The sequence below is a fragment of the Asparagus officinalis genome, chromosome 5 (genome assembly GCF_001876935.1).
Source record: "Asparagus officinalis chromosome 5, Aspof.V1, whole genome shotgun sequence".
Lineage (NCBI taxonomy): Eukaryota > Viridiplantae > Streptophyta > Magnoliopsida > Asparagales > Asparagaceae > Asparagus > Asparagus officinalis.
The window spans coordinates 57,183,724-57,194,471 of record NC_033798.1 but is presented as its reverse complement, the minus strand read 5'-3'; the positions used below and the strand labels follow the sequence as shown (position 1 = coordinate 57,194,471).

Below are 10,748 nucleotides of genomic sequence, written 5' to 3'. Positions count from 1 at the left end.
TTTTGTTAAGGGTTTTGACTGAGATTTAGAGTGGGTATAAATACCCTATTGCTGCTCTCTTTCAATGGTATCTAAGAAGTTTTTAAAGAAAAGAAAGTTTTTAACAAGGGTTTTAAAAAGGGTTTAAGCTTGTTTTAAGCTTGTTTAAGGGTTTGGTTTAAAGCTGTTTTGGTTTTCACAAGTGGAGGAGATTATCTTCTTATTTGGTAAGAAGTTTTTAACAAGGGTTTTAAAAAGGAGTTTAAGCTTGTTTAAGGGTTTCGTTTAAGCTGTTTTGGTTTTCACAAGTGGAGGAGATTATCTTCTTGTTTTGGGCTCATATCTCCATCTCTCCATCTTGATCTAGAGAAGTTTTCTAAACTCAAACTCTAGCTTTACATTTATATACTTGTTTGATTATCATTGTTCTTAAGCTAGATTTTATATTTGAGTTTAGTTTGATTTTGATTTCACTCATTGTTACACACACCCACTTTGAGCTTATTGTATTTGCATACATAGTATATTAGGGTTGTGATAGATTGTAACATTGAGTTGTGCTTAATTGTGTCCTCATCTATTGTAGAGAACAAATTTATATTTGTTACATTGTGAATGTTGTAAGGTTTTCGGTGAGCTAGAAAACCGAGTGTGTTGTGAAGTTTTCGGTGAACTAGAAAACCGAGTGTGAGGAGTGGACGTTGATCGGTGATCGTTGAAAACCGACATAGTGTGATTGTAAACGTTATTCGGGTGAGCGTAGAAAACCCGGTTGTGATAGTGGATTTCTCCCCGGGAGTGGGGAGCGGAGACGTAGGACGGAAGGTCCGAACTCCGTGATCATTTGATTGTGTTTGAGTGTGCTTTGGCGTTCATTTATATTTATGTTCATATCTTATATCGCCATTGTGCATTGTTCATTACTATATCATCCACTATCTTGTTTAGGTTATTTACCCTTGTGTTGTTTATATATCCTTGCACATACATTGCCTATATCTCATTATTAGGATATATCTTGTTGTTCATATTGCTTATCCTAGCTCATATATATTATTGTATTTCACACTTGCTAGGATAACTTCTTAATAAGTTTTAATTAGCATTTCAATCGGATTATATTAGCATAAGACCCTAATCACCCCCTCTAGGGTCTAACAACCACTAGTAGACATGTCACTAGTTGTAATTTTTCAAAGATCATCTGCCAGAAGTGCCGTTCTAATCTTATCTATCTTTAAATTGTCACCTACAAGCATTAATGTTTGTACCAAGTTCTCATAAGACTTTGGTAAAGAAAGAAGTAGCAGAAGTGCTTGATCCTCATCTTCTACTATCACATCAATGTCTTTCAAATCTGATATGATCCTATCGAACTTGTTGATGTATTCACAGATTGACGAGCCTTCCTCCATCTTGCAAGTATACAATTTGGATTTCAAGTAGATCCGATTTATTAGACTCTTCGTCTTGAAGGTATTCCCTAACTTTGACCACACGCCCGCAGCCGTTTCCTCTCCATCCACTAAGAAAGTAATGTCCCTCTCAAAGCATAGGATAATCGATGCTCGTGCTTCGAGATCTAACTCTTCCTAATCCTCATCTGACATATCTTTGTGCTTCTTTTCTCTTCCTGCCAAAGCCTTGTACAATTTCTGTAAAATCAGAGAATTTTTCATCTGCATCCTCCAATAGGAAAAATCATTCTTCCCATTGAACTTTTTGATCTCATACTTTTTAACTTTAACTATTTTACTTGTAGATGTCATTCTTCGCTTGTATTAATAAATCCGCTTCTCTCAGAAAATTTCAATAAATACCTTGTGTGCACCACACAATAATCAAACACCAGCTCAGATCAGAATTTTTACCACCACCAATCTGAATAAGGGGCTCTAATACCAATTGATGGGAGCGAGGGAACACCTATACTGCCGCGGAAGCTAAATCAATCCTGAGAGAAAACAACCCTAGCTTAAGTTTACGCCAAACTCAAACCAACCAATACAAACAATAGTGAATACACAGATAAAATAATAAGTAAATAAGACAAGACAACGAATTTACGTGGTTCGACAAGCTTGCCTACGTCAATGGGAGCCGCACAATTAATTTCTTATTTAACCACAAGAAATTACAAAACTTGCTAAGAGAAGATCTCAAACTTGAGATCTCTCTACAGTATTGCTTGTGATTTATTCAACTAAAGCAAAAATCAATCTCAATTTTCTTGACTGAAAATTGCTCCTCAAAATCCCTAAGAAGAGCCGCCGCCACAGAGAGAAAAATCCTCTCTGTTAAAATTGCGAGAGAGAGTGAGAGCTCCACACCACTCTCGTGAATGAGGTTTCCCTTTTATAGAGAAACCCTAGGGCGATCTGCGATCCAGCTTGATCCAGCTGGCTCCCACCTTCGACAGCCATCAGGCGAGCTCCGAGATCTCATCAGGCGAGCTCTCCCACTATTCTCTTCATTTACTAATGCAGCTATAATGCTCAATTATGAATCTAGTTTAGCAAAAGAACATAAAAATCAAGGTGATAGAAACAATGAGGACATCAAAGAAATATTACCCTCCAAAACTAAGACCATAGAAATTTGGACAAAATAAATTTATCCCTTTCCATTAAACTACTCAATATCTCTTCTTTCTCAAATTTCACTGAATAAATGAAATTCTTTGAAACTTTCTTATTTATAAATATCTCATCTATGCTTTCATTAAAAATTATCCAATATTTTTTCCTCAAATTTTCGATTCAAACAAAAAAAATCATTTTCTAAATCTTATGCTAATAATTATTCTATATAATTTTATTTATAAAGATAACAGATTTCTTCTTTCTTACCTTCTATTGGAACAAAATGACAAAATGTAAACTGAAAAATGAGATGCATAGGCATATTCTTCTCCTAAATAAAATAAGTAGTCATTCATAGAGAAAATTTTCATGTGAAATGATAGAAGTAAAACTGGGTGATTGTTGTTAAAGATCCTAACGAAAACTCTGAAGTTGTGGTGATTAATAATTTTCATATTCTAATGGTCTTACCACTTTGTATCGTTCCTTGCGCTCTGCATTTGTGTGCAAATCCACTTGAAAGTGGAAATAACTATGAAATAGATTTAAAATTTTTGAACAAGACATTTTATAGAATATTACTAATTCATGTGTAATCTAACCACAATAAGATAGAAAAATTAAGATTCTATATGCACACTTCATATATCTCTAGACAGACTCAATCACAACAAGATGGATATCACTAAAGTTAGTACATCAATATTGCTATTGTAAAATGATGCATTCTTTGTTGGATATAGTAGTATTACAATATCTTTTTTTCTTTGTTTTAGTCCCACATTAATTAGGATTCTAGAACCTCTCCTCTTACTCTTGTATTTAAACAGTTTAATATAATGAATAAGATAAGTCTATTCTCTTCGCTAAAGCTCTGCTCTTAATATGGTATCAGAGGCATCCCCTTGATTCCAAAGAGACCTCTTTCTTCTTCCTCTACATAGAGCCGCCGAGGGGGTTTTGCCAAAAACTCCACGCTTCCCCTCGGCAGCCTTGACACCCGATTCAACTTTGATGCACCGCCGCATCACTTATAACCTCTCACCGTTCTCTGCTCACTGCAAAATCCTAGCCCTACCTTTGCCGAATGATACTATTCATCCGAGGTACTGTTCACCCGCAGACTACTGTCCTATTTGAGTTAATGTTCATCTTGAACCTTGCTACTTCGATACCAACTTCGACAACAACCTCTTCTTGGCTGCCACTGCTGCTAAGGATAGCCCTTGTCATCGTCGATCAGATCTGATCAGGTTGGAGTCGCTGGTCATCGTTGTCCTTGCGGCTTCAACTCTCGTCCAAACCCTACCGTTGCAAACTCTCGCCTTGCAAAACCCTAGCAGTTCCTTCACTGCAAACCTCTAACTGCCAACACTACCATCACTCCGATTGATGTAATTATACAAACTATTCTTCGCATGCACACAAGGTGTTCAACGAATTGCCTTAGCGAGATTTCTCTCTCTTTGGCCAGCCTCTGGCCAAGCTCTCTCCAGTCAAACACTTTCCACGCACTGATGCTCGCAAGATCTGGTCACCGTGCCTCATCTCGCGACCACAGGTCCGCCCTCTTGCAACCACCCTGCATGACCGCTGATCACTATTGCAACATCATACCTCACCACTTGCAAGATCCAGTCACTGCACCTTCTCCCACGACTGTAGGTCAGCCCACTCACAACCACAGTGCATGACTGCCTATCACCACTGCAATAATATGATCTCGCCGCCTACAATTCCAGTTACCGATGTGCTCTAATTCAACTGCTTCTCGCTAGGTCATGCCAACAACCATCTATGCAAAATTTTATTCATCTTATCCAAACTCATAGTTCTCTATTAACCATGAGTTTGACAGGCCGTGTTAGATATAGTAGTATTAGGATATCTGTTTTCCTTTGTTTTAGTCCCACATTGATTAGGATTCTAGAACCTCTCATTTTACTCTTATATTTAAGCAGTTCAATACACTGAATAAAATAAGTCTTTTCTCTTCCCTAAAGTTTTATTCTTAACATTCTTAACAAGAGACAAAATAAGTAACATGGCAATCATCCTACATTATTGGTAAAAATTCAGAACCCTAGCCAACTATATCAATGCCGTTTTTCTATTAAATACTACCTAGATTCATGTACTAAATTTACAGCTGTCGTGCCCTTATAATTTGTCTCATCCTGATTCTCTAATCTATTTCTAGTTCTCTATGATCTACCTCTTATATGCTTCCAAACTTTTTCTTCTTATCTCAGTTTATTTCTATTCAATCCCAACTCAACATTCTCATTACACACTCATTGCGTGTCATACTTGTTATCGAATTGATACTTCTCTTTCGAACGAAATCTATCTGGGAAATACTCAAAAATTTGGTCTTTTGAGAAACTCTCAAACTCGTATAATAGTTATAGACATTATACTCTGAAAGCTAAGCTGAATTTGATCAATTGCTGGCACAATCTTGATGGAAATGCAGTGAAAGATGTCAATAGCCAACAAGTTTCCACAAAGACATCCTTATCCAGCCTATCAATTTTATTGAAAAGATATACACGAACCAAAAGTTTTACTATTGGCAGGTTACAACGAACACTTTTTGAAGTAATTACATATCTTTGATAACTCAACATGCTAGAAGAACTACAACTGCTATTGCATGAATCAAGATTTATTCCTTTCTTTCCCGTGTTGGCAATAATTAACTGATGCTGGTCTCTAAAGACTAAAGCAATTCATTGATACTCTTTAGGCCTGAACCTGGAAACTGATTGCTCCAGCTTCGGATTACTTAGAATTCGATAGTACAAAACTTTGAAGGTCTAATTAACACAAGAAAACTTCATTAAAATCCATCCTTCAGTGTTGAATCCTCTACCTATCTTCCTCTTTAAACTCGACAGTCTTCTTTGTCACTTAAGAACCAGCAAAACTCTCCCTAGGTTGCACAAACCCCATTCTTTCCTCTTACTCTTGCAACTCTCTCCTATACCTCTCCTTGTCTCTCTTCCCATAGTCATCATATACCTGCATAAAAGAATAACAAATTAAGCAAAAGCAGTTTAAGCAAAACACTACATTGATGCATTTCATATTGTTCCAAAATGTTTACCCTTCTTTCCTCATCTTGCTATACTCCCTTTCCTTGTGAGTATACTAAACTCTGGCTTTGCATGCTCCTCAGCAAAGAAAAGTTGTGAGTTGCATTGAGAGGGTGAGCATGATAGAGCACCCCCGTGAAGGATCCGGGTCCTGACCTTGACACACACAGAATAACCATGCTCGAATTTTCCATCCATCGTTTTTCTGACAACGAGAAGCAATGATTAATGCCTAAATGCTCAATACACATAACTTAGATAGACATAAGTTAGATAGTTAACTGGACTTTGATGTTGCAAAAGCTTGATTACTACTAGTGTAAAAGAAATATATTTACCTATACCAAGATTGTACTTTTTTAGAGCACTAGTACATTGTAGTGCATTGCACGAAGTTTATACTTTGGGAAGGCCGATCCGACATTTGATCAGACCTCCGACCAAAAGTCCGATGTGGAAGTCCAGCAGTTCCACCACTATAGCACCAAAGCTCAAGGGATAATGCAGCACTGGAGTTATGACCTTGATGCCTATCAAGGGCTCAATTTTAATAAAGGCCTTGCATCCTGTGTGAAACTTTTTATCCAAAAGGAAGAATCAAAGACTACTATGACAAGTCAAAGAGAAGGCTTGGGTATGTGACAACTCCTGAAGCTTCACAATCAAAATACGATTCTTCAGGCATGTTCAGTGATATATGTTGTGAACATAGTGTTAATATTATAAGTGCACAATTAAGTTATAGTATAGATACAATATCAATCCCACAGGGAAAAAATTCTAAATTGGATCCTAAAAATGTGTATGGACAAAGGGGAGTGAAAGGGTAGAGATATAAGAGTGTGTGATTATATGCAAATAAAAAGAAAACTAGAACACGAGGGGAGAGAGAGTGAATAAATAAAAAGAAACTAATAATAAAAAAGGAGGAGAAATAAAGAACATAGACAAGAACAAAATCAAGAAGAGAGAAAATAATCAAAAAGAGAAAAAATCAAAATAAGTATAAGATTGAGGAAATTAAGTAGAGAAGATAGGAATCTAGAATTGAATCCACTAGTTAATTTAATTTAGGATTTATGTATGCTCTCTTTTTATCATATTTTACTTTAGATTTACTAAGCATATACTATTAAATCACTTAAGAAAATCATAACCTATTAAAATATAATTTTAAAAAGTCTTCTCAATTAAGAGTAACCATCCTCTTCAAATGGAGTTTTTTACAAAAAAAATTCACATTCAAACCCCTCACCCTCTGTAATAATAAAATTTTTTTATACTAATCAATTATATCGGAGGCCCATCAATTTTTGAATTAAAATAATAATAATAAACAAATCTATGTAAGGCCCATGAGTGTTTTGAAATCAAGAAAGCCCAACTCCATCTTTCCGTAATCCTCTCACGGATCCTAAAAGTTGTTTGGTGATATAATGTTTAACCAACCCCTTGATATCCTCATATCTTCACTAACCAACCCACCTAACCCCTTCATCTCTAAAATCCTCACCCACCAAGCTCACGTCTCTCTCTCTCTCCTCTCTCTCTCTCTCTCTCTCTCTCTTCTCTCTCTCTCTCTCTCTCCTCTTAATCTCTCTCAGTTCTCTCTCCATCTCTCCCTCCAAACTCCTCACTCCGAACCCAACCTCTCAGCTCCTCTCCCTCTCTCTCTTCTCCGTCCAACTTCACCGCCACAACCCGCCTGACCTCCGCTCCAAGCCATCGCTCCTCTCCGCCCTCGAGCTCAAGCTGACATCGCTGCCTCCTCCAAGCTCCACCATCCCCTGAGCTCGACCCGCAGCCTCCGACCTCTCCAAAGCCTTGGTCGCCGCCGACGATCCCCAGCCGTGCTGTTCCACCGAACTCCGACCCCAACGTCGCCGCCAACACCCTCCAGCAACCACGCCGCCTGAGTTCGCTTCTCCGCTCCTCATCCCGCCATTCAGCCCCGACCACGTCATCCCCGATCGCCCGCAACCGTCGCTCCTCCGCTGCCTGCACCACCCAGTTCGGCAGCACTGCTCCACCTGAGCCGCCGCCTCTCACGAGCTCCACCCCCGCCGACCAGCCCCAGCCCAACGCTCAGCCACCTCTCATATTTGCAGCAGGAGCCTCAGCACCAGGATCCACCTCACTCGGAGCCTGGTGTTAGAGAGTTTCGATATATGCGGCCTTCTTTCTTTACTGGTGCCGAGGGACTGCCGAGAGACCTTTAGCAGCAGAGGAGTTCCTCAAGGTCACAGAGACTATCCTTACAGTGACTCGTATTCCCCCTGCAGAGTGGGTAGATCTCATGGATGTTCAGCTTACGGATACATCTAGAATCTGGTGGGCTGCTGAGAAGACACACCTAGAGAGGCCAATTCTGTGGGAGACGTTCACGGATCGCTTCAATAGGAAGTATTTTCCTCAGTCGGCCCGAGATGAGCTCCTGTGTAGATTTGTCGAGCTCAAGCAAGGGGGTCGATCAGTCGACGAGTACGAGGCCTAGTTTTCTTCTTTGAGCCGATATGCTCCCCACTTGGTTACAGACCCTACGATTAGGCGGCATCAGTTTTAAAAGGGTCTGGACAAGTACATTAGGATGGCTCTAGCAGGTAGAGCTTTGGCGACCCATGATGCGGTGCTGGATGCAGCACGGGAGATTAAGAGCGTGCATAAGGAGCCTGAAGACTCACACGTGATTCAAAGCAGGACACCAGCAGCTCCGGTCCGAAATGCCGAACGTCCCCCTCCGAGGTAGCAGTAGCAGGGCCCGCAGAGACAGCAGCACTCTTAGCGTCAGCCATTCCCTCAGAGTCACCCTTATCAGCGTCCTGGAGTGTAGACTCGCGGCCAACCATCGGTGAAGTGTACTCATTGCGGCTACACTGGGCACACCCAGCAGGAGTGTCGTAGGTGTCTTCCTCAGTGCTACGCTTGTGGATCCCCCGATCATGTTAGTTGGAACTGTCTGCAGCGGCACGTTTGCCCCCAACTCCAGTTCGAGCAGCTCTTCCAGCTCCACCTCGACCTGCACCATTTGCACAGCCTCAGCACAGATCCTATCCTCGAGCTGGGCCTCTCCCTCCACAGCAGTAGCTTTATCAGGAAACACATAGGCAACAACCTCAGTGACAGATGTTCATGATGTTAGTCGTAGAAGATGAGGCGAACAATGAAGTTATCACTGGTAAAAACTGTTCATCTTAGTCTTAATTGCATATGAATTTTCTTATTACATAATGATATCATGATAGGATTGTTTATGAATACTAAGTTAGTTGCATTCATCCCCCTATAATAGACAAGGTTCTTGTTTCCTCTGTTCCTGCTTTATCGCTCTTTGACTCTGGAGCTTCCCATTGTTTCTTGTCTCATCGATTTACGAGTGCCCACTCTCTTCCTATAGCTCCTCTGACTACGGGCTGGAATATCAACATGGGCAGTGGTGTCTTAGTAGCATCTAGTGGTTATGAAGCATGCCCTGTGGTCATCTGTGGGAGGGAACTCTTCGTAGATTTTCTGGTGATAGATTTGCCAAGCTTTGATGTAGTTTTTGGGATGGATTGGTTAGGGTTGTTCTTTGCCACCATTGATTGTCGTCGTCGGAGCGTAGTATTCGAGATACCGGATCACCCGAGGTTTGAATTCCTCAGTGGCAGTACATCGGCTGGACCGATAGAGTACAAAGCTAGACCGAAGAAGGCGACGTTTGCTGCCATGCAGGTGGAACCCAAGAAGCCAATTGTAGTTCGGGAATTTGAATATGTATTTCTCGACGACATTTACGGGTTGCCACCAGATCGAGCAATTGAGTTTTCCATAGAATTGAAGCCTAGAACTGCTCCGATCTCCAAGACTCCTTATCGTATGCCTCTAGCTGAGTTGGCCGAGCTACAGACTCAGTTGGATGATCTTTTGTAGAGAGGCTTGATACGACCTAGTGTATCGGCCTGGGGAGCACCTGTGTTGCCTGTAGGGAAGAAGGATGGATCCAAGCGGATGTGCATCGACAACCGGGAGTTGAATGCGGTAACAGTGAAGAATAAGTATCCACTTCCCCGTATCGATGATATCTTCGACCAATTGGGAGGATCGAGAGTATTTTCTAAGCTGGATTTGCGGAGCGGATATCACCAGGTGAAGGTTAAGGATTCTGATGTCCCCAAGACTGCGTTTCGGACGAGATATGGACATTATGAATTCTTAGTAATGCTGTTAGGTGTGACTAATGCACCAGCGACATTCATGAACCGGATGAATCTGATATTCTATGATGTGCTAGACAAGTTTGTGGAGGTCTTTATTGATGATATCTTGGTGTACTCTAAGAGTGATATTCTATGATGTGCTAGACAAGTTTGTGGAGGTCTTTATTGATGATATCTTGGTGTACTCTAAGAGTGAGACTGAACATGCAGAGCATTTGCGGTACGTGTTGAAGACCTTGAGAGAGCATCGGCTATTTGCCAAGTATAGTAAGTGCCAGTTCTGGCTAGATCGTATAGCGTTTCTGGGACACGTGGTGTCAGGAGACGGCATATCAGTGGATCCGGAGAAGGTATCTACAGTGAAGGATTGGCCTACCCCTAAGTCGGTGTCAGACATTAAGAGCTTCCTGGGATTAGCTGTTTACTATCGTCGCTTCATTAGAGATTTTTTGAAGATTGCGGAGCCGATGACACGACTTACGAGGAAGGATATTAATTTTGTCTGGTCCGACGCTTGTGAGCAGGCGTTTGAGGAGTTAAAGTCTCGACTGATTTTGGCCCTGGTCTTGACGATACCAGATAAGAGTGGGAACTTTGAGGTGCTTTTCGACGCATCAGGTAGAGGATTGGGATGCGTTCTTTAGCAGGATGGTCATGTGTTGGCATATGCTTCTCGTCAGTTGAAGAAGCATGAGCAGAATTATCCTACCCACAACTTGGAGTTGGCAGCTGTGATTTTTTCCCTTAAGCTTTGGAGGCATTATCTGTTAGGGGAGCAAGTGAAGGTGTTCACTGACCATAAGAGCTTAAAGTACATATTTACTCAGAAGGATCTCAACATGAGGCAAAGCCGATGGTTAGAGCTGATGGCGGATTACGACATTGATCTTTAG

At 40.9% G+C, this 10,748-nt stretch overlaps 1 protein-coding gene and 1 long non-coding RNA gene across 2 annotated transcripts; one reads left to right on the top strand and one right to left on the bottom strand.

Moving 5' to 3' along the window:
• On the bottom strand, positions 5,322 to 5,858 carry LOC109840372. The gene is made up of 2 exons (XR_002246905.1): positions 5,671 to 5,858; positions 5,322 to 5,585 (listed from the first exon to the last, which is right to left on the bottom strand). It is a non-coding gene; the product is annotated as an uncharacterized LOC109840372 (long non-coding RNA).
• On the top strand, positions 8,783 to 9,568 carry LOC109841861. The gene is made up of 2 exons (XM_020410792.1): positions 8,783 to 8,834; positions 8,949 to 9,568. The coding sequence occupies exons 1-2, from the start codon at positions 8,783 to 8,785 to the stop codon at positions 9,566 to 9,568; spliced, it is 672 nt and encodes a 223-aa protein (XP_020266381.1).